The sequence below is a fragment of the Vombatus ursinus genome, unplaced genomic scaffold (genome assembly GCF_900497805.2).
Source record: "Vombatus ursinus unplaced genomic scaffold, bare-nosed wombat genome assembly UNPS02014793.1, whole genome shotgun sequence".
Lineage (NCBI taxonomy): Eukaryota > Metazoa > Chordata > Mammalia > Diprotodontia > Vombatidae > Vombatus > Vombatus ursinus.
Window position 1 is genome coordinate 7509138 of NW_020954571.1, and position 25159 is coordinate 7534296.

Sequence of the window (25159 nt, forward strand, 5' to 3'; positions counted from 1 at the left end):
ATTGCCAGGAAGGGTTAAGTTTATCAATATTAGTCATTACACAATGTGACTGTTATTGTATACAACATTTTCTTGGTTCTGCTCACTTCACTCAGCCTCAGACCATATAAGTCTTTCCAGGTTTTTCTGAAGTCAGCCTGTTCATCATTTCTTATAGCACAATAGTATTCCATCACGTTCATATACCACAACTTGCTCAACCGTTCCCCAGTTGATAGGCATCCTCTCAATTTCCAATTCTTTGCCACCACAAAAAGAGCTGCTATGAATATTTTTGTACATGTAGGTCCTTTTCCCATTTGTATGATCTCTTTGGGATATAGCCCTAGAAGTGCCATTGCTAGGTCAAAGGGTACGCACATTTTTAATAGCCCTTTGGGCATAGTTCCAAATTAAAAAAAAGTTTTTCAAAGACCTCCGGAAGGAGGACTGGAAAATGGGTTTATATTTCAACATTCTGAGACCTGAGTCCTACTATACTGAGTCACAAATGTGGTTACTAAACCTGGCTCCTACCCTCTTTTACATAAATAGATGTCAACCATATCTGTGGGCCTAAATGATAACCAGGACCCAGACCTAGAAATAGCAAAACAGACAGACCTGAATTAGTACATTATTTTAAAGTTGCATTAGCCAAACGTGGTAGAGAGCTCTTAAGTGACCAGTCTGCCCAAGATCTAATTATAGCTGACTTGTTTAGTTTCTTCCCTTTCCAAGCACTTTATAGTCACCAAGTTTAAGCTGTGGATAAAAATAAAATTCAAGCAGACATTATTAATGGTCTGTTTTTTGGATTTCACACACATATATTTATATATGTGTATGTTCAAGTAAATTCATGTATTGAAAGATCTGGCACATTCTAAATGATAAGGCAACATTTTGAAGGAACTGGGGTAGAACGTGTGGTCTGAGGTGGGGAGTGGATAGACAAATTGTTGCTTGCACAATCAATTTGCTGTTTAAAAAGATACGAGTTTGCTTTTGACTGACTACGCAGGTGCTATTTTAGTAGTTGCCATTGCTGAAAAACCCAGCAATATCACAGAATCCTAGAGCTGGAAGGAACCAGAGCGGACATCCAGTCTAACCTGTAGCTAAATAGGAAATTTCTCTGTAATGTGACAAATGGTCAGCCAACTTCCAATTGAAGACCTCCAGTGATGAGGAACTCACTACCTCCAGAAGCAGCCCATTCCACTTTGGACAACTCTAACTTTGGGGAAATATTTCCTTGTATTGAGCTGAAATGTGTCTTTCTTCAATTTCTCCCCTTTGATTCTCTGCAGGGCTAAGCAGAACAAAGACTCCTTCTTCCACATTGCAAACCTTCACATAGTGGAAAATAAATATTCATTATCTGTAATACCTACCCCAACCCTTGCCAAATATTCTCTTTTTTAGAACATCTCTGTTCTTTTCAACTGATCTTGACCTATTATAGTCTCCAAATCCTCCCTTCCTGGTCACCTCTTATATATCAAATGGCACCACAAATAAACTCACCAAGGATATTGCCTTATATATACAGTAGGAATGTTGGACACCAATTTTGCTGCAGTTGAGTTTATTCCTAATCTGTCACATCCATCACATACCAATACATTTTAATTAGCTCTTTTGCTAACATGATAACTAGGCACCATTCCTATTTTCCAGATCTAACTTATATATTCCTCAGAAGAATCCTAGAATACAGGTGGCCACCAGAGCTATCACTTTGCAGAAATAATAATAGAAGCTTTAAGCCTCTTGCTTAATCTAATTCTAATCATCAAAACAAATGCACTAGGATTTTTGGTGATGTGCTGACCCACTACTTTTCTGTAATCGTAGAAACAGGTTGAGCTGTGACGTGGCATATTTAATGTTGGGTACTTAAGGTGAATATCTGGCCAGAGTCCTAATTTTGCAGCAGTTAGATATAAAACTAAAGAAACATAAGTGTCTCCATTGAATTTATCTTATTAGGGGATTTGGGTTATGTTAATGCTATAGCTTCATTAATTACCCCATATCAATAAAAAAAAAAGACAGCTTTTAGCCTCCTAGTGTAAGAGAGGAAAAGAAATGGTTGTATCAAAGGAAACCTTCAAAGACTGCTAGAACTGTCTCTAGGGTAATTTCTGATCCTTGTATTCTTTGCACTTCAAAGTTGGATGTGTGTGTGTTTGGGTCGAGGGGGAGGGGAAAGGCTTGAATCTGATTTCTCTAATAAATGTTGGCACTAGCCTTGTTTGATATTAGATGCAGGGAACATTTTGATTTGTTATCGCCTTTGAAATCATTCTGACGACCTTCAGAAAATGGCGTTTTGTTACCTACAGTTGAGGGGTAGATGGGGGATGGGTAGTTGAAGGAGGTGAATGCGAAGGGGGGATGAGAGGAGGGAAAAATCCCAATTTAATTCACATTCAGAAGATGCCCTGAAATTGTGCTTTCAGCAGGTTTTTGGGTTTTTTTAGTTACAAATGTGTGTCTTGATTGAAAGTGAAAAGTTGAAGAATAATAGACCTGTAACAATGCATTCTTTAATACTATTACTGCCACCTTTTTTATTTTACTGGGGGAGGGTGGACAGGCATATAAGATGCCTGAATATGAGTTTCTTATTTTGGAAACTTAAGTCACCCTAGAGCTTGAAAAAATTGACTACCATTGCTGTTTTTAGCCCTGCAACAAACCTAAGCTTTTATCACCTGTTGACTTTTTTTTGTACACTAAATATAGGCTTTGAAAGTTGAAATTTCCTTGGGGGATAATAAGTTTCTTATGAAGAGCCACTTGTGACTAACTTTTGGCTGTTGACATCTACTGCCTTATGTGGTTTTTTCCTAATTGAACAAGCAAACGAAATCTTGAATAGTCCCCTAAATTTTCAGCAGTAATATAAGTTAAACTTATACACATAAACACCATGAAATATTTTAGAAAGAGCAGTGGATTTGGAATCCAAGGACCTGAGTATGGATCCCAGATCTGGATCTTAACTTTGTTTGTGATTTTAAGTTACCTAACCTGTTGGGTCTCCATTTCTTCATCTCTAAGATGAAGGGGTTGAACTAGATCAGGGGTGGGGAATCTGCGGCCTCAAGGCCTATAAGTCCTTATGTGTGGCTCTTTAACTGAATCTAAACTTCACAGAACAAATCCCCTTAATAAAAGGATTTGTTCTGTAAAACTTGGACTCAGTCAAAAGGCCGCACCCAAGGATCTACGAAACCACATGTGGCACTTGAGGCCACAGGTTCCCAACCCCTGATGATTTCAAAGGTTCCTTTCAGCCTCAAATTCTTTGACTTGCAGGGCAGTAGAGATTCTCCCAAGTATGCACTTTAAATTAGAAAATTTAGTGAATGAATGAAAAAAATGAAAAAAATTAATGACTTGAAAAGTATTTATTTGGTGTTTACTATGTGCCTGGCACTGTGCTAAGTACTGAGTATACAGATAGAAATTGAGGGAGACAATACATATACATAGACAGTACAGCTTCAGAGCAAATGGAAAGACTTGAAAGTCTTAAGGGATGATGCTATAGAGTGGGTGGCAATTTCCATGGGTCCTTAGAATACTTGGTGGCATCTCATTTTCGGGAATTTCACTACATCTTGAACTCTCTCTTTTGAGAGAACAAATCCATTGAATGAATGGGGTTTTTTTGGTTTGTTTGTTTTTTTTGTTGTTGTTTTTGTTTGTCCAGTTTCCCCTGTGTAGTAGTGACTTCCCACATGAAAAAGAAAGGTGCTTTGGGGTTTCGATTTACACAATAAGAACAGATTTTTTTAAAAGTAATTGATGATCTTTGGAGTTTATTTTCAGTTTAAGAAATAGCCCATTCATAATCCTCAAATTTCCTTATGCTGTATAGTACTATATATAATTCCATTCCCGAGAGTTCAGATTACAAATTTGGCTACCAATGGCCATAATGTTGGGTTCTCCATTTTTAAGTCTTCCTAATATCCCTGAGCTGTCTGCTTAGGGCACTTCACTTCTTTTTCCTAGAACTGTAGTTCAAAGTGTTTTCATTCACTAAACCAAAAATTTGCAGTCTCCAACATCAGAGAATGTTTTATCCGTGAATTTTGGAACCAGTAAAAAAGTGGCCGCCATGCCCTTATAGCTGAGAAGCTCAAGCTAATAAATTAATCAGTGGTACCAGCACAGAATCTCTGAAATGAATTTTCAGAAATCTTTCTGGCCCTGAAGAAAGGAAGGACACTGACTCCAGACCCTCATTTAGATTTCTGTCTTTGGCATACAGCAGAAAATCCAATGTAAACCACCTGCTATGCATTCATTGTAAAATAGAGAAATCCGTTGTCACTGGATCCCATTCTAACCAATATGAGCCAGGTAAATAGACCATGTTATTTTAAATCTTTCTGGCCCAAATATCTTTGGCAGTCCTTTGAGTCTTGAATGATATATTTAAACTTCTGTTGGGGAACAATGGTCTACCATTGAATATGTATGGATTGTTTTTTAAGGTCTCATTTAGGCAGGGAAGACCACCTCTGAATTGTCTAAGAATATTTCTTTCTAGTGGGTATTATTTTAATTAAACCACTTTCTCAATTCTTAGATGTAGAATTTAATACTTCCTTTTGTATTTTTGTGTTGGTGCCTATGTTCCTTTCTTTGCTTTTTTCTTGACTACCTCTCTTTTGTGTCTTAGTCTTTTGTGCATGTTGACAAGCAGGGAGAAATAAATAATAGAGAATTTTAGCTAGAAAAAAGCCATGGGCTTAAAATGAAAGGTTAAGTTTAGTTTCCTAGTATAGGAACATTCATGTTACTTTTTTCAAAAAGTTAGTTTTAAAATCTAGATATCTCATTGTCTTCTTGACAATGATTTTGGTAGAAATAAAAGATGCAAAAAAATTCTTACTCATCCTGCAATCCCTGAATAATTTTTGTATGCCAGGGGCCCTGGGTGAGGCTGCTGCATCCATCTGATCTCTTGTTCATGGCTTCCACATAAATGGCTGTTTACTTCAGTGGAATTGATAATATAGAGATAATATAGGGATTGCGTTTTGTACCTGTTACCTAAAGATTTCACCTTTACAGGGCATTGAAGTTCCCTCCCCTTAAAGGACACATGCAAGTTGTCAAATATGTTAACAGTGAAATTCTAGGGACCTGCTTATTCCCTTCAAAAGAGATCTGAGCTTTCCCCTGCAAAATATTTAAGTATTTTGGTGTCTCTGTTGTCCCAGGTACTCCACCCCCACTAGCACATCCCTTCTCTTTTCATAGTTCCCTTCCTCTAGGTACCTGAGGATCCTCAAGTTGGCATTCCACCTGAGTCTTCCTGTAGTGAGTGTACCATGTTTTAGAAATGAGTCAAACTTGTCCTCTTTAACTTTCCCTCAGGATCCATTTCTGGAGGAACAGCTAGATAAGCTAATAAATGAACCCCATAATAGTGTTTTAGTGAATGCTAATAGCTTAGAGTCTTAGAATACCTTGTTCCATCTTGCTTCATCCTGCCTCTCCCTAATACAGTTATGTTATCAGAGACCCTCTTCACACACAATTCCTTAACTCAAAGGAATGATTTTAATGGAAAGAATTTCAAATATTAGAGCAGACAAGTGGAGGAATGGTTTTTGAAGAGGCAAATCTGTCAGCATGTTGTGGAATCATACCACAGAGTTACCCATGTGCCCTACCTGCATGAAGAGTTAGCCTAGCAGCCATTCAGATCCACACTACTTTTAATTAGTGCTCTGACCTTGACCTGATTATCAGGCCCCACCTTAGATCTCAGATTTTGGGGTGGAACGTGGGGAAGGAGAGGCAGAAGGTGGAAATATGTTCCTCTCATTTCCTATTGGTACCCCTATGGAGAAACTGCTTGTGTATGGAATTTTACTGTAGAGTCAGTCTCTTTAGGAATGCGATTTTTCTGTGTCTATAAGAATACTTTTCACTATTGGAATATCTAGAATGGTAAAATGGAACAGAAGAATGTTTTTTACATTTGGAGCAGCAAAGTGTTTTTCTTCCCCAAATCTCACTTTTCTGCATGAAAGTTAAGATATTAAACTAAAGAACCATACTATTAAATTAGAGAATTTTTAGACTTTAACTGGTCCTCAGAAATTATCTCATCCAGACCATTCATTTCACAGATGTGAAAATCAAGGAGTGATTTGAGGGAGTGCCAAAAGGCTTTTCTAAAAACATCTTTTCTGCTTCGTGTATTCTAAATGCTTTTTTTCCCACCTGAATCCTTCTTGGCCTCACTTGTGCTCCAGAATCAATAGCACAACTCAATGCAAAGCATCCATGTCTCCCATTTCCGTCTTGACCATTGGTAAACCCCAACAACAAGTTCCAAGAGGCTCGTTGACCAGGTGTTTCAATTTACTATAATCTTGAATTCATATTAAAGGAGATTTTTTTAGTACCCAAGGGACACATTGCTGGCTTCCTCTTTTAATCTGCAGCATCCATGAGCTACTTCCCAACACTATACTGTTGTAATTTTTCTGCCTTACTTAATTTGTCCCAAACTCTCATACTTGAGACAGGGACAGGGTATTTATTGGCTGTGACACAGAACTCAAAAACATTTGGTTAAAATTAGGTTAGGAAAGTATTTTGTGTGGCATCATGGGCTAGTAGAAGAGTACTGAATTGGTACTTAGGAGTCCTGGGATAAATGACTTCCCTTCTCCATTTAAGGAATACCCCCAGTCCGGCTATCTTTTCATTTCCTATCAGGCCGCACCCCTTTGGCTGTTCTATCATGCCCCAGAAACCTCTTCATCCTGGAAAATGACTTCGGCCCTGAAATTCACACCTCAGTTGTACCCTCTACCCTCAGGGCCATCATGTCCCTTGTGCGGTATATTCTCCCTATTCCTTTTTCATCTTTCTTTTATGTATTGTCTCCCTCCTTAGAATGTAAGCTCCTTGAGGGCAGAAACTGTCTTTTTGCTTACATTTGTCTTCCCAGCACTTAGCACAGTGCTTGGCACTTAAATGCTTGTTGACTGATTCACTGACTGTTCCCTCAGTTTTCTCAGATGTAAAATGAGAGAGTTGTATCCCCAAGTCATTTCTACCTTGGAAGAAAAAATTGTTCTAATACCAGGCTAAAGAATAGCTCAGGTCTAAATTGTTCTTTTTAAAAAACAAAACCTAAATCTTCATTGTAGGTAATGGGGGTAATTCATAGAATTGTAAAGCCTAGAGCTAGAAGGCATCTTAAAAAACATCTGGTCTCGTGGGGAAAGCCTAGAAAGTGACTTGTCCAAGATGTCTCAGCAGTTTAGTGGCAAAGTTGAATCTAGAATTCAAGCTCCTTACATTCCTGTTGAGGGCTTTTTTCTGTTGAGTTAAATTGCCTGGTCCCCTATTTAAATGATTTGATCATTTGGATTTCTGATTTTTCAAGTCAAGTAACAGATGCAGCAGATTACAGCATCGATATTAATAATTTTTTATTTTTTTTTCAGCTTGACATATGGTCTAAGTCCAACTATCAGGTGTTCCAAAAGGTAAGTTTTGCTTTTTGTTTCTTGTTTAAGAAATTTGAGAGACTTTGAAGGCTTTGCTATTTGAGTTTCAGATCTTAATGAATTTTTAGTAATAATAATAACTAGCATTTACATAGCCCTTACCATGTGCCAGGCACTGTGCTAAGCACTTTACAATCATTATCTCATTCGATCCTCACAACAGCCCTGGCAGGTAAGAGGTACTATTATCCTCATTTTATAGTTAAGGAAACTAAAGCAGACAGGTTAAGTGATTTGCCCAGGATCATATAGCTTGTAAGTGTCTGAGGCTAGATTTGATCTCAGGTCTTCCTGACTCCAGATCCAGTGTTTTCTATTACCTATAGAGAGATTCTGATGTCTAATAGTCAAAATAGTGTTTATTACATGACTACTGAATATAAAGATCTCTCCAGAATAGCTAGTGATCTCCTTAATTACCCGATACAATGACCTTTTCTTAGTCATCATTCTTCTTGACCTTTTGGTAGCATTGGACACTGCTAACCACCTTCTCTTCCTGGGTACTGTCTCCTCTCTGGGTTTTGGGGACATTACTCTTTTATAGTTTTCCTGGCTGTCTGGTTGCTTCTTTTCAGTCTTCTTTTATAGATCATTATACATGATGTTCCACCCCCCTGCTTATGTACCTCTACGCTCTCACTAAGCTACCTTATACCTTTCTATACCCTCTCTCTCAGTAACCTCATCAGCTCCCACGGGTTCAGTTATCCTCTCTATGCAAGTACCCTACTACTTACAAAGCATTCTGCTAGGTACTAAGTCAGTTAATCAGCAAGTATTTATTAAGTACTGGTTATATGCCAAGCTCTCTTTTAGCCAATGGGTATTCTAGTATCAAGAACGAAACAATCCCTACCCTCAATGAGCTTACATTCCATTGGAGGGATAACAAGCACATATAAAATATGTACATATAAAATAAGTATAACGTTAATAAATACATATACACACACGTGGAAGGTAGGTTTTTTTGGTTTCTTTTTTTGTTTTGTTTTGCTTTTGATTTTTAGAGGGGCAATTGGGGTTAAGTGACTTGCCCAGGGTCACATAGCTAGTAAGTGTTAAGTGTCTAAGGCTGGATTTGAACTCAAGTCTTCTTGACTCCAAGGCCAGAGCTCTATTCACTGCGCCACTTAGCTGCCTCTTTTTATTTTTTTATTTTTTATTTTATTTTATTTTTTTTTTGGAACGTAGTTTTGGAGGGATTCCACTCCCACTTGGGGGAATCAGGAAAACCCTCAGGTGGAAGATGATGCCTGAGGGGCATCTTAAAGGAAAAGGGGGACTCCTTGGGGACTATGTTCCAGGCATTGCAGATAGCCAGTCCAAAGCTGTGGTGATGAAAATGTACTATTTTTTTTTTTTGAGGCAATCGGGGTTAAGTGACTTGCCCAAGGTCACACAGCTAGTACATGTCAAGTGTTTGGTCTGATACCAGATTTGAACTCAGGTCCTCCTGACTTCAGGGCCGGTGCTCTATCCACTGCGCCATCTAGCTGCCCCCAAAATGTACTATTTTCTATGAGCAACAGAAAGAAGGAAGGTTTAGCTGGATTGCAGAGTGATGGAGGGGTCCAGTGAGGCCAGAATTAGGGCTGGCTGCTTAATAAATGCTTCAGAATTGATTGAACTATGGTAAGCATTTTTCATGCTCATATGCCTGAGAGCTTTTCCCATAGCCCTGCCTAGCTAGCCTGAGAGAATCCTGGTTCTCCTTTCCCCCTCCCTCAAAGAAGAGTTTCTACCCATTCACTAACCTTTTGCCCAGCTATTCGTTATCCACAACCCCCACAATAGTGTTTGGAGCCAACTTCCTCGTACTAATTAAGAAACAGCATATTTTCTCTTTTTTCTAACATATCCTTACCAAACTTTGCTCTCCTTTCATAATGCAGATAATAGTTGACTTTAATTTATAACTAAAAATGCTTCTAACAAAGGTGTTTGGTTATCATCAAGTGATGTGTACTGTCTGAAGATATTAGTACTAATATACTAGTCATGGTGTACAAAAAGATACTTTTAGCTTAATCAGTAGTAATGGTGGAGCTACACTGATTCTCAACATTTTCGTTAGTGATTCCCGTCATGACCAAAGACAACACAGTTGGCATAGATGTGAAATAGATCAAAACTAACTAGGGAGGAGGGGACAATCCAAACCATGATCATGACCTCTTTACCACCACGACCTAACCAATGGAGATAACCAGTCATGTAATGAAGAAAATAGACTCCTTACCATCTAGAGTTTTAGAGGATCACAGTATATTCTAATTTGGTCTTTATTGCAGTGAGCCAAGTACTTAATCTTAACCTCCTTATCTAAGTGACCATACCTAGGGGAGAAATTCACTTGTTTAGCATGCACAAATTCTTGGTCTTAAATATACACTTCTTCCTTGCAGTCTTGTCTTGTAATTTTCTCCCAAGTAGTTTGTGAAAAACATTCTAGGGAGAGGGAATTCTGCCTCATTATCTATTGCTTCCTTTGTTAAAGCAGAGTCCCTTTTATTTTTTTAACTGGTCTTACAATTTCTGTACTCTGTAGTGTTGCAGTTAATTGCGAGCTTCTAGTTCTACAGAAAGTAGATGTTCACTTCACTTATGGCAATAAGCACCATGGACCAATAACCTAGTATTTTAGTAATGGTCCAATTTTCATGCAAATACCCTTTACTCAAGCACATCATTGCCTTTACATACATTTTTTAAAATGCTCTGCCTTATGAACATTTTTGAATGCAAGATGGAAGCAATTTACTAGAAAGTTGTACAATGTATAAAGCATAGAGTTGGATAGACTCTGTTGTGTTTTTATTTCACATGCCCTAAAAATAAAGTGTCTAACACTTTGTTTAAAAATGGAGAGGGCGGGGCAGCTAGGTGGCGCAGTGGATAGAGCACTGGCCCTGGAGTCAGGAGGACCTAAGTTCAGATCCGGCCTCAGACACATAACATTCACTAGCTGTGTGACTCTGGGCAAGAACCCCAATTGCCTCACAAAAAAGAAAAAAAGAAAAAGTGGAGAGGGGGAATCAATCAGTTCAAATTGACCTAGAGTTTAAGGTTAGATGTCCATTAAAAAGAAAAGAAGATTAGCTATCCATTTGAAGGGATTTAGGAGTTCCTATTGTTTCCTTGCTTGCAATTTAACTAACAGATTGGAAGCTGAAGCTCAGAGGATGAAAATGTATGGATCTGAGGGAATGGAATAAGTATCATCTGGTCATATATTTATGCATTGACACTAAAAATTACAAATTCCCCCTCTGTATTGTACATGTAATTTAAAATATAATAATCTTACCTCTGATATTAGAATCAGAAAGATAAAAGGTCAGCTCTTTGGGTGTAGGCTATAGAATATTTGTGTCAAATACTAAAGCAGATGCCATTGAAGTCCTCTTTTCTCTTGAGATAGGTAAGAATTAGTGGATTAAAGAATCTTCTCTTTTCTCTAGTGAGATATTTTCTTTGCTGTGTCAAGTAGATAAGAACATAGTGGAAAGTCATCCAGTACAGAGTTAACCTTAATAATCCTTTATCAATAAAGCTTTGAACTAATTATTGCCATGGAAAGGGTTTGGATTTTGTAATGAAATATATTTTCACATAACATGGTGTGTTCTTCCTGAAGATGTTTGTATAGCGATACAATACGTAACATTGATGAGGAAATAGTGTAGAAATGGCCATATCTTTATTTAATAGTAGCCATCTTAATTAATGTAATTAGAATGGCTAGGCTAATGGCCAGAAGTTGCAACTTCCCACTGTTTCGCTCAACCAACCAGCCACCTTCTACTTTCTGTTAAAAGCTAAAACACAACCAGTACTGGATATGTAGTTTGAAAGTGTGGCCTTGCTTTTTGGTGTAGTCTTCCATAAAGTTTACTCCTGCCATTTACCCAACATGATTTCAGGGTAAAAATAGTGAAAGATGGGTGTTGGTTACAAACCTAACTAGCCCTATCCTTTTTAGGATTGACTGGCGGCCTGCCACAACCAGCTGTCCACTTTACTCTTGCATCAAGTAATATTGTTCTTCTCATCCACCTGGAGAATACTGTTTTATAATATAATAGTTCTGTCTGTAGTAACACTTTCTTACTAGTCAATTCAAATATTCCTTTTCAGGCTTTTATCTTTTTTTTTTTCCTGCCCACTTGTGTATAGTAATTTGTAGTAAGTTCAGTTAATAATATTATTCAGGAAGGTTTGTGGGAACAGATACTACTTTATCCTTGATATAAAGGAGTTTCATGAATGTGTTACTATGGTCATACTTGCATTTAAGCGAGAAGATGGTTCCCCAACTTCCTAATGGTTAGTAGTGGGGAGATACTGTAATTCTCTACCTCCACTAAGCTGAGAATAACTTACTTACTAGCAGCAACAGCTAAAGTAATACCATTGGAGAAATTTTGATTCCGCATTGCTTCGGTGTTAAAAACCCCTAGGGCTTCCTTCCTTTGGCACTCATTATGTGGTAGCAATTACTGTTGCATGTGTTTTCCTGCCCACAAATAGTTGCAGTAAGCCACCACAGAAAGGGCCCCAGCGTGCTAAGATGGCAGGGAGCCCTTCAAGGTCTTTTCCTTCAATGTGAGGGTGAAGGACAGGGGAATTGCCTGGCAGAACCAGCCCAGGTTCCTAAACTCCAATGAATGCCACAAGGATTGCATCAAGGACTGACAAAACAAGTACACACCTGTCAGAATCTCCCAGGGCCTGTGGTCTGTGTCAGAGAGGCACGACCAGGATCTTGTGATTCTGCAGCTAACCCTGACAAAGAAAGCTGAAATTTGCTCTTCCTTTTTATTTCAAGCTTTGACACCATCCCCAAGCCTTTGCTGTCCTCCGTATTAGACCCCTTACCTAAGTGTGTCTAAGTGGATTAGAGCTGGGGACTGCTCTCAGCGGACCCATTACTGCTAACAGGTCTCATCATTTACTGTGGTCCCCTGGGGACTTCTTGAACTTCGTCCTGGGGTGAAGAAGCTTTTTATAGCCAGCATAGCTACAGCGGGATGGATTCAGAGAATGGAACTCCGAAATAAGGGGAGGGGTGGGGGGTGTCTATCTGAAAGGGCAGGACACAAAGAGCCATGAATGGTTTTAGTATGTTCATATTTTTCTGACATTTAAACTCTGCAGGTGCAGTGACTGTTTTGATCTTTAACCCTCTCATTTCAACACAGTGTGAATTTTTATACGGTAACTTAGGAAGATTGAGAGTGAATCTAGAGTTCCTGACTGTGTTAAATCTTGGCTGGATGTCTGAAGAAAAGAGGCCAGGTGTGTAGAACGCCGGGTAGCCAGGCAGAGAATTGAAAGGCGGGATCATAAGGATCAGCACACAGTTCTCTTCGCTTTTTTTTTTTACTTAGAAGTGAAACCAAAAAATAGCCTTTGGGTCAGCTAGTTCTTTATATGGCAACAAGTCAGTCATTTTCCTGGCAGCATTGTATACCTGAAGGAGCCCAGGGTTACAGTTTTACTTCTGCCACTATCTTGGGCATGCCTCTCCTTTTGGACCTTCGTTTTATCTTCTATGAAATTCGAAGAGTGAACTCTGGATGGTAGCTTTTTACAAAAATAAAACAAAAGTATCAAGTGGCACACCCCAAATCCAATCAAAGAATAGGTTCTGAATGGGCCAGACAGATTCCAGGGTTGATTTTTAGGACGGGATCGGACATTCTGTGATCCTTAGTGGCAGATCTATGCTTAACCATTTGGTTGACAAACCTATAGGTTGTAACTATTTTGCCCTGAATTTGCTCATTCAGCAGTGCTGTTACACCCTTTCTTCCAGACCTCAAGCTGGGTCTCGGCTTGAAAGTTGCTTACATTTTACCTGGCTGTATTTGAGATACCTCCGAGTACCAAGCACTTAACTGCAACTCGCCACTGGTATACATGACATCCTGAAAGTTTGCTGGTGGTTTGTAGTAGGTTAATAGTGGCATAAAGTGTGTTAGTAAGAATTCAATATTCCTAAATGGAATTGTTCAGTTGTAAACTGTGCACATCATGGCTCCTCACATAAGGAGACCATGCCTGCATACCATGATATCCCTCTAATCACAAAGTTAGGAGTGCACCATCTCTGTGTATATAGATGTGTATGCTCATTGTGTGGCATTTGGGAGCAACGTAAATGCTAGTAAGTGTTAAGTAAAACCATTCCCTTAGACTTCACAACCTGACTAGTTGTGATAATTATACTTAGGCTCTCCTTCCGCCAGTTCCATGGCTTCCTTTTTAGGAATTCACTTCAAAAACCATAAATGAAGAGTTTTAAGAGGCTAAGAGGTAGGTTTTATGTGTCAGTGCTCAGACTTTATAGTAAATCATAGTTCTCTTTTATCCAGCAAGCTATTTATACAAGACCATTATTATACAATTTCCCCAAATCTTGCCAGAAAAAGCCTAGCAAGGAATAGTCTGGGAAACTTAATCTGAGTGAGGGTAGTCTCTACAAAGCAACAAAACCTTTTGTTGTTTTCTAAGGAAGAAAGGCAGTTATATATCATTGATGGTTGTGTGTACATTTGTTTACCAGGCATTGAATTCTTGCTTCAGAAGTTTCGTGTATTTGTAGAGTTGTAGGGTTTTTGTACCCAGTGAAGCCCAGGAAGCAGTTTCACCAGTGCAAGGACAAGTGATCAGCCTAATATATGAAAATGTATTCCTGTCAATAATCTCTGAATAAGTGACCACGCAGGATGAATGCATGCAGGAGATAAATATTGGGGTATTGATGGCATTTGGCGAAAGAGAAAAGATGGGCATTTCCAGGGTCATCCTGAATGAAGGTCGGCCCCTCCCTGGGCCATTGGTTTGTCTATATCAGATAAGCTGGGTAAGCAGAACGTATGAGCCTTGTTAAACTTCAGCTCTGGGGGCCCCTACAGCTGATTGCTGCCAACTAGGATCAGTATGCTACTGCCCAGACAGTTGAAATGTTTCAGCATTTCATCTTGTCTTTTATTAGACACATTTAGATGTACTTCTGAAACCCCTATCCCCTTTTCCACTACCCCCCCTTCCCATTTGCCAACTACTTTAAGCATCTAAAACCAGAAAAAGATTAATCAGTGATTGATTCTTAACATCCATTCCACCTGTCCCCTGTTTTTTGGGTTGGTTTTGTTTTGTTTTTGTTTTTTTCTTTTTTTTTTCTGTTTTTGATGCCTGTGTTTCATCTAAGGTCCCTTTCCTCTCCCAGGCTTCCTTAGCAGCCAGAGGGTTTCTATCTGAGTAGAAGGTGCTTGGCTGTTACCACCCTTACTAGAACGTAATGGAATTGCCCTTGGTGATGCCTATTTGAGTCCCATCCTGCTTTGTCTTTTAGAGGCATTATGAATTGCATTGAAAGTGGTTTGTGGGTTTCTGGCATTAGAAAAGTAATGGAGTAGTAATTTTTCATTTCTATAGTCTCTTTCTTCTTAAGGACTTATGTAAACCCCCAAGACAGGAATGGTGACCTATTCTGCGGTGGAGGGATGGGAAGAGAGCAGCTCCTTCAAAACAGTGAGCAGAAAAAGAGCCTAGGCCAGAGAAACTATAGATCCTCTGGTCACCATGAGGAGAAAGGCCATAGCTCTGAAATTCTCCCTCTGAACCTGCTTAGTATTCAATTTGGCTGTTATTCTAGTGCTGACTCACTGCATGAATTTAGACTGTAGGTCATAGAATCCTCTAGTTTAAAGAGAGCTTAGAATTTGTTCCAACTCCCTCATTTTATAGATGAGGAAACTGAGGTCTGGGAATTATTTCCCTAGGGATACACAGCTAATTAATGGCAGAGCTAAGACTGAAACCTAGGTCTCTAGGGCTCTCTCTGCTGACATCAATCATAATTGCCTTTCTCCTGAACAGCTGGATTGTATATAGTCTCTGGTTCATTCTTCTATGGTATGCAATTCATAGGTTCCCAAAGTGGGTGATACCACCCTTTTGGGAGGGTGCTGGAATGATCCAGAAGAGCAGTAGAAGCCTCCGGTGCAGTTGGGGAGTATTCAGTAAAAATAAGGGTTAACTTAACCTAACACCAGGGCAGGGCTGAGTAATTTTTTTTTTTTTAAAGGGGACAGACCAAATAAGTTTGGGAACTTCTGGACATGGTTGTCTCCATATTTTCCTGAGAACCTTGATATGTCTTTAGATGTTCTCTGACTATCCAGATGTTTCTACTGAAAATAATATTGTTCCAAATGAGTATAGACCAGTTCAGGTGTCTTCACCTTTTTTATTTTCTTGGCAACCTGCAGTTGAATCTGGTGTTTTACCATTAAGAAATAGTTCCAAACAGCAAAGACTTTTTTTTAAAGTTGGCTAAATCATCTTAATTCTTTAATTCCTCAAGGATTCCTCAAGAACTTGTGGGATTCACAGACCAATCCTAAATAACTCTAGCTTTGTTCTACCCTTTGCCTCTACCCCTAACATCCTCAGGACTATCCCCCTCTTCTCTTCCCCCCCTCCCCGTCCAGCTAGGGCTATTTCCTGTACTGCCTCCCTGGCCAGTTTCCTGCGATTCCGACCTTTCTAGACCTCCCCAACGTCAAAACTGCCCTACATCCCAATCTCTCTTTTAGATGACTGACCAGTTAATCCATTAATCTCTTCTTATGAGGAAAGTAGGTTCTCAACAGGAGCCTCCTGGAGAGGGGCTGATATATTCTGTGACTGTGATTGTGTTGGGGAAATTCCCAGCATGAATTTAGATCAGTGAGGCAGCTCGAGCCTTTGAGCACCTTTCCACTTTGTAGTGCACAGGCAATCAATAAGCTCATAGGAATTTGAGTTGGAAGGGGCCTAAGAGATCTCTTCCCTTGCCCAGGGTGACACAGGATTTTTGAACCGTGGTGCTCTGACCCCAGTTTCATGCTTTTTCCACCATACTTTGCTGACCTCCTCTTCTGCCTAAGAACAGTATCTCTGTTCCTTTCTCCCTTCTTAAACTCCCACACTGATAGAAAATCGCAATCTTTCGGTCCCATCTCATAGCAGCATTTTTTTGACTGAGGTAGATAAGTTACAAGTCCTTCAGAGCCCTTGCAAACTGCTCCTTCATCAAGCAGAAGAGGCAATATTGATTTTCTTGAGGTAATCCCTACCCCCCCCATAGGCTTAGATGTTTCCAGTTTAGGCTTTCTAGGCTTGCTTAACCTGTGGAGTACAGATCTAGGAAATGGATTAGAGTCTAGCTCTGCATAATAGAAAAATAATAATAATAATAATACAAGGAACCTCTTCTTTCTATTCCTTCATACTTTTAACACATTTTTAGAAAGAAAGCTATCTGTCCTGCTTTTTATCTTACTCTAAAAACATTACTTTCATGTGTAACTAATGAGTTTTTGAAATTTGAAATAACTTTATTTCTCAGAACCAGAAAGACATTTGGAATCTGTACTTCTGGGGATTTGTGAGAAGATGATCCTTAAGGTCCCTTCTCATGCTAACTTCTTTTGAGCAATCTTCCTAATAAGAGGACGTGTCCCTAGAGCAGCATAGCCAGCAGTGATCATTTCTTATGTGAACACTTAGTCTCATAGGTTCAAATCTTGGATTCCAGGATTGTCAGTGAGCTAGAGTGATATAACTGACAGATATATAACGGGATCTGGATGAAGTCAGAGAGAAGGTTTAGATTTGAGTCCTGGTCCTCCCACTTAATATTCATTGCTGGCAGAGAGGCATCATGGAATAGAGAGCTGGCCTCACAGACAGGAGACTGCTTCTGATACATGCTGCCGTGTGACCCTGGGCCAATCACTTAACTTCTCAGTGACCCAGGCAACTCTCTAAGATTTTAAGTTACAGGTTAGCAGCTGAGCTATATTGGTACAGGTTTCCTCACTCTTAGCTCCTTACACTGATGGAAATCACACATCCAGTCAAAAAAGAATAATAATGGTTCTGATAAGAGGCCCTTATGTAGTGATTTATAAAAATGTATCTCCTTTTATTTATGTAACTATCCTATGAGTTAGACAATATAGCTATTTTTATCCCCATTTTATAAATTATAAAACTGAAGCTCATAGATTGACTTGACCAGGGCCAACACAGCTAGCAGGTCTTGCAAATGGGATTGAAAACCAGGTCTCCAGCACTCTTTCTGCCCCTGCACCACCAAAATATTTGACCTTGGGCAGATCAGTACACACTTACTCTCCATCCCTACTATAGCCTTACTTCCTTTGTGGCCTTGGGCAAATAGCTTCACCCTAAAGAGGTTGAACTCAATGGTACCTGAAGTCCCTTCCCCTTCAAATTCTGATTTCATAAATGAAGGTATGAATGAATGAACCAGTGAACAAACACTTACGTATGCTGTGCTGAGTGCTGGGGACACAGATGTAAAAGGGAGACAGTTCCTGCTCTCAAGGGCTTACATTCTAAAAGAAGGGAAACAGAACAAGTAAGGAATTGGAGCCAGGGAAGAGAGTTGTGGTGGGGGGAATCCCAATCCAGGATGGTGACTGGATTGTCATGACCTTTCTAGTAGTGTTCACTTGATCACTGTTCCCATAACCAAGAGGTGGAATGCAAGAGGTAGGATGAGGGAGAACTCTTGGGGCAAGGGTGGGGTGATCTGATCCTCAGTTATTAAATTCTTAGGAGAAGCCTAAATCCCTAGGTAGCATTAGAGGAAGGACTCTGCGCAAGTTAATTTTTATTTCCCTGAATGAGGGAACAACATAAGGTGCAGACCGGTAGCAAATGTTTGGCCTTGCTGCCTACTAGCTGCAGTTAGAGCTCATGAAATCCATTGAAATGGTAGGGGAGCATACAGATTTCCTACACAAAGAACCATACTGGGTCAGTAATTTCCATGGTTCATATCAGAATCCTCTGAGCTGTTTATAACCTTCCATCCACACAAAAAGCCCCAGCAGTCAGATGGCACAGAACCCTTGGAGAAATAGAAAACAATATCAGAGCATCACATGAGGGTCCCAGAGTACAGGCAGTACCCAGCCACCCCCCTTACCTTCCTGGGATCTTTTGATCTTTTCGAAGAAGAAATACTCTCAATTTCACTAGGTGAAGGATGGAAGTAGGGATTAAGGAAACAGGAGTTTCCCAAGAGCTTGTACCAATACAAATTAGTGCGAACAAGTCCGTTTAGACTAGAGCAGGCAGCCTCTTCATGCTTTCTTGGTTGGAGATACCTGATAGGGCCTGGTAATCCTGCAGGCCACGCCATATTCTCCTCTCCTCAGCGAGAAAGTAAATAAATGTGGTCAAGGTACCTATTGCCTTGAGGTAATCAGGTGACACCTGCTTGACATTCATTTAGAACCTTAAAACTGGGAGCTTTAAAGTCCTTCACTTCCTTTCCAGTTCTCTCTTTTTGCAAGTGTGGAAACTCAGACCAGGGAAGTGCATGCATGCCCAAAGTCCTATAGCTCCTCAGGAGCAGAGCAGGGCCCAGACTGGTGTGCTTTCCTAGAGCTGGTGATGCACAGAGCACCAGTGCATTTTGTATAGCACACTTTGGTTTTCGTTGTTTTAATATCTGTTCTCTCTTCTCTCTCATTTGCTCCCCACAGTCCCTGTTGAGGATAGGCAGATTTTCTTGCCCCATTTTACAGAGAAGCGAATTGTGGCTCAGAAAGTTTAAATGATTTTCTTGTGGTCATACAGCTAGCTAATAGCAAAACCAGTTCTTCTGACTTAGTCTAGAACACTTTCCTGTAATGCATGCTGCCCTCTATGTTGGGCACTCTCTCCAAAAATAGGGTCAGTGTAAAAAGCCAGCTTTTGTCTGTGTTCTTTAGACAGCTAGAGTATGGAGGGCAAACAGATTCTGGTTGCCTACCGTACTTCCCTTCAATAAGAAATAAACACTTGGATACTTAACTTTCCCTATTTCTTAATCTTACAAGACCTATCTTTAATATGTAGGAGCCACTCTTTCTCTTGATTTTATAAAGGAAAGCTTTACTTTTCTGTTAGCTGCATTCGTCACAGATAGTATACATCATTGTTACTTTAAGAAAGAAAGAAGGCAAAGGCATAATGTAATTGTTGAAACAGGATTTTCCAAGCTCAATTCATAACTCATTCAGCCACAGCCCAGGGTCATGCTACTACCCACTAGTGGTCAAAACAGTCATTGCAATGTAGAAGAAAAAACAGATCATCAGTTCAATTAAGGCTAATTACCATATGCAAGGAGATATGAGAAAGATTATGGATGTAGAATCAAAAGAATTTGGCAACCACTCCCTTGTAGGGGTGAGAACAAGAGAAAAGGCAGCTGACTCCCAAGTTATTGAGGCTGGGTGCCCAGGTGGTTGGTGGGACAATAAACGAGAGAGAAGGGTGAAGGTCTTTGTATTGGAAGTGACAATACTCTCTCACTATCCCCTTATTTATCCTTGGCTGATCCCCAAGACAAATTAAGAAATAGTGAGAGTGCACCTGTTGCCCCAAACCATAACTCATTAAAAGAAAAAATAAAAACAAACCCTTGTAACAAATATACATAGTCAAGCAAAACACACATAGTCCATATCCATGTTTCTCAGTGATCTCATGCTGCTGCCTGGAAGAAGAGCTCAATTTTTCAGTCAGGGCCAGATACAGGGTGGGCATGGGGTGGGGGGGGGGTAGATGGACATGTACACAGACAGGAGAGGACCAGGGCCAGACAGGAGGTACCCTAGTGCAGAGGAGAGCTGGACTAGGGGAGGGGTAGCTGGAGCAGAGCAAAGGTCTCTCAGGGCTGGATGTCTAAAGCCAAGCCCCTGGTCCAGCACATTGCCTCCATTCTTCTGCTTTCACTTGGAGGGCTTTGGAGTATTTTTGGGAGGGGTTTTTTGGTGGGGGTGGTAGGAGGCCTGGAGCTCCAAGCCTAGGGACAGGAATGGAGAGAGAGGGAGAGCACAGTACTGTACAGTACAATTAACATAGGTGGGTTTTTTGGAATGCGGATTTTGAATTCTTTACTTAAAGTTGAATTTGCAAAAGTGAGAACTGTGTACTTACCCATTGGTACCTACAAGATACATAGAAAATGAATGGAATGTTGTCTCAGAGGGAAAGGCACTAGCATCTGGGGGAACCAGGTAAGGCCTCCTGCAGAAGGTGATGCTTGAACTGAATGAGTCTTAAAAGAAACTGTGGACTCCAAGAGACAGAGGTTGGAAGGGAGGAAAGATGTGGAGATGGAAAGTGGGACATCATGTGTGAGGCTGGACCTAAGAGCGTGTGGAAGGGGGCCAAGTGTAAGATTGGAAAGGGAGGAAGGGACTAGCATGTGAAAAGCTTGAAATGCCTGATGGGGTCTTTATTTTGACACCTCGGAAGAATAGGTATTGTAAGCGACACAAAGAGAGTTGGCTGGCAGGTATACAGTGGCCTGTAGTGCTACCAACAACAGCCCGGGTCAAGAAGTGGCAGAGGAGAAGGCAGGCCACAAAGAACAGACAGACAGCTTGAGCATTGCAGGGGCCTCCACCAAAGCAGGAAAGAACCAGGAAGGCTTCCAGGGCTTGGGGTAAGTCTCTGTGGAGGATTCACAGGAGGACAAGGGTAAGGACTGCGCCGTGTAGGGAGGTGTAGTACCACTGGAAGACATTCAGACACCAAGGAGATCATGGGCCCTCCGATATGCCAACAGTAATACTATCTGTTCCCTATCTGTATGTGAAAAATTCGAGATCTGCTATGAATCAGCTTGACTCCTGCAGATGAGCCCATTCTGTCATTCTTAAGATCTCTGCTATAAAAAAATCTGCACTGGCTAGGAAAGCAAGTCTGAGACTGTGTGAACAGGAGAAGCTGCTGAACCTCTCTGAACCCTAGTTTCCACAACTGTAAAGCAAGCATACTAAATACTGTGATTCCTGCTACTTCCTTTCTCATAGAGCTGTTGTAAGGAAAGTGATTTCTATGCCATAAAGCATTATGTAAATAAGAGAAGGGATTAAGACATGCATAAGTGAAAAGGAGAGGTACAGGCATTGCTGTGTAAAATGCTCTGTTATTTGCAAGGTTGCGTGTCAGAAAATAAGCATGGTTGTCCAGAATTCTGGATCCCGTTCCAGTCCATTGCATGATTGGTGTCTGCACAGCCATCCCAGTTTATGAACTGCATAGGGTCTTGCTTTTTTAAAATGACGACAACTCGATAATGCAGAATTGATTTTTAAAAAAAGTCTGTTCTTCTGAAAGGTAAAAAATAAATAAAATGACAACAGCTGGTGGCTGCCATTATGAGGCATTCTCTTTATTCCTCCTCTCTCCCTGCCTCTCGCACAATTGACTTTCTGTGTATGTCTTCCCTCTCTTTGGTTTTCCTGAACACTAGAGATGAAGAAAACTCTATCAATCTCCAGGGAAAAAGAAATAACTTTTAAGAATTAGGCTACAAGAAAGTTCATCCTGCTGAACTCAGATCTGCTTAATGAACCCCAGAAGTTAGGATGAGATGCTCATACAAGGAGGGACTAAGTCTCTACCTGCAGATCTGTGATGGTGGCTATGGAGGGTCCCCATCCCCTTGGGTGCTGTGCTATAGCATTAGTATAACTGACATGTGCACATTTGACTGAACAATGCTGATGCTTATTTAAACGTGCTTTTCTTCCTTTTTCATTTGAGGCAGTATGATGTAGTCAGTAGATCACTGGAATGATAAACAAGAAACATAGCATCTAGTCCTGGACCTGCCATGACTAGCTGTAAAGGCTATTTCTTCCCTGGGTTATAGTATTCATTTATCAAACATGTATTAGATGCTTACTATGTACCAGGCTCTGTGCTAGGTACTGAGGATACAAAGATTAAAAATAAAAGTTCCTGCCCTCAAGGAGCTTATATTATGTTGGGAAACAACATGTACATAAAAAATTAAATACAAAATACTTTCTAAGGAAAGGACACTAAGAACTGGAGGGAATCCAAATAGGCCTCCTATAGGAGGAGGCCTTTAAGTGATTCTATGGAGTAGGGTTGAGGAAGGAGTGCATTGAGGACAGCATGTGCTGTCCAGAACTGGGGGATGGAAGGTCATGTACTAAGAAGAACAAACAAGTCAGTTTGACTTCAAAGTAGAGTATGCAGAATATGATGTGGTGTAAACCTGAACAGGTAGGCCATAACTGGACTGTGAAAGGCTTTAAAAGTCAAAGAAATACATTTGTATTTTATCCTAGAGACAGTAGGGAGCCACTTGAACTTTTTGAATGAGACCTGTGTTTTAAGAGAATCAGTTTGGCAGCTGTGTGAAGGAAAGAGACTGGAGGCAGGGGGACCAAAGGCTGTGGCAGGAAATGAATGGTCTGCCTGAACCAGAATGGTGGCCCTATGGCTGAAGAGAAGAGATGGATTCGAGATGTATTGGGGCAGTGGAATGAGGGCTAGGAATGATAGAAGTGTTGAGAATGATGGAAAGGATGAGGAGGAGGAAGAGGATGCCCCTACTATAAGTAGGGAAGTTAAGAAGAGGGGAGGGTTTGGGAAAAATGATGAACTCAGTCTGGAGCCTGTTGAGTTTGAGGCCTTCCAGGAAGGCCCTGCTTACCAACTGAGGTGTTGAAGAGGAACTATATATAGGTGGCCTCTTCTCTTGCCATGCCCACCAGCCCCTATTGCATCTGTGTGACCTGGGGGCATGTTCCTTAACTCCCAGTCATAATCTCCTCATCTGTAGAATGGAATTTTGACCAACTCCTCTCACTCTCAAATATGCTGGGTGGCAGCTCAGCTTTCTATCTCACTTTTGCAGTCTCTAGACCTGAGCTAAAGCACTCTAATCAGTTTGTGGTTCTCCAGGACAGTGCCATGGACAACCCGTTTGAAAAGAGGAAGGGACTAATCTTGGTTAAATAGGGGCCTATGCCATGTTAGACACTATGAAGGTACAGTTTATAAAGCAAAGTCTATCTGTTGGCTGTGTGACATGGAAGATGTCACCCTTTACACAAAATAAACTATCTGACAATTCCCACTGAGAAGCAAGGGGAGAAAATATATCCCCAAATGAGACATAGAGTCTGCAGGCTTTTCTTAGCTAAGGAGTGAAATGATCCTGCCATTAGTAAAGCCTCATGTATTGACCCTGCTGTTCAGAACAGGCCGTTCTTTCTGCCGTCCCCACCCTCACTGGGTGCCCTCCAAGTCATTTTCTGCTCTCTCATTCTTTCTTTCTTACTCTCTTCTTTGCTGGGTTCAACCTAGTCTGTTGTCACTGTTCCATTTGTCCCTCCCTCCTTCCTTCCCTCTCCAGCCTTCCCTTATGTTTGGCTCCCACTTTGATCTTTTAGAGGCATTGCTATCCTTCCCGGCACTTACCTGGGCAATGAATCACCTCCTTTTTGTTCAGAACCTAAGTGCTCTTCCACTACCCTGGCACCTTTTATCTGCTCGTGGAATTTCATTAGCTTCCTGTTATAATAGAACCCGCATCTATGTGCTGATGCTGAAATGAATTTGAATTAGTTAATAGCATTTGTTTTCCCATCCCCCACCCAACTCTCAGGCGTGTTTTCCTTTGTCTTGGGTGCAAAATTAGAATCAACCTTGTTACTGAAAAGTATAAAATGAAAAAAAAGACATTTGATGTTTAAGAAGAAGACCTTGGTTAAGAATGTATCTGAAATCCAGTGGACATTTTGTCTCTGGGCTGTGGGCTAGGAATCCAAGAACTAATTGAGGGTGGGAGTATGGAAGGAATACAGAAAATTAGTCAGCTTTGTTTTCTCCTATTAAAATATGACTGTAACTGACTAGATGGGAAATGAAAGCAATTAACTAGCTCTCCAGCCCTGAAAAAAGCTGTCATCTGAGCAAATAAAGGGAAATTCTTTCAAATTAAGCTTTTAGAGAAGAGAAAAGCACTAAATTTGGTCAGCCTGCTGACCCATCTGCTGGCCAGCATCAGAAACACCAGCTGCACTGCTTGAACTCTGCAGGTTGAAACAGAGCCCTAGTAACTGTGCTGAGCAGTCTAGAGGAAGATCTTTCTAGTCAGTTCCAAGTTTTCTTCTGAATTATAGTGTGGCTTGATAGAGTATTTGCTTGCAGATCTCCCAACATATCATTTATAGGAGAGAACTTGGCCGGAAAGAGAGGCAGGGTTGGAGAACACTCAACTTGGAGACAAAGCTAAAGCTCCCTATTGACTGCTGCTTCTTGTCTGGGGAGCCTCAGTCACCTCATCTCTCAGAGCCTCTGGGCTCCTCCTCTCAAAAACAGACTGGATGACCTTGCAAACCTGAGAGTCTCTGATCCTAAGACCTTGGCTCTCCTAAGCAGTGATGAACTGAGGAAAGCTGAAAAATTGAAACCCAGGCTAGTTAGGTAAAGAATTTGCCTGCCTAAGTTCAAGCAGCTAGTTGGTTAACAGGATCCCAGGTTTCAAGAGTCATCTATCAGCATCTTTTTTCCACTGCACCAGTCACCTTTTCTACTTCTTCACCCTCTCAGCCAGCTAATCAGCAGGATATAAAGGGTGGGCTTTTATGCTTTAGCTAGTTGCCAGGAGTGCTAGCCTCGCTTTTTCAAGTGACTTTATTTTGGTAGTCTGTTTTTTGGTCACGATTTCCAGGTAGTCTGTATTTTGGTAACAGTTCAATTTCAGT

The 25159-nt window shown here is 40.6% G+C and overlaps 1 protein-coding gene across 1 annotated transcript in view; it reads left to right on the forward strand.

Moving 5' to 3' along the window:
- MED27 (mediator complex subunit 27) overlaps positions 1 to 25159 on the forward strand; it is a 231521-nt gene that overhangs the window by 203458 nt on the left and 2904 nt on the right. The window contains exon 6 of the mRNA XM_027869645.1: positions 7479 to 7520. Within this exon, the coding sequence (XP_027725446.1) occupies positions 7479 to 7520 (42 nt within the window). The remainder of the gene's footprint in view (positions 1 to 7478; positions 7521 to 25159) is intronic.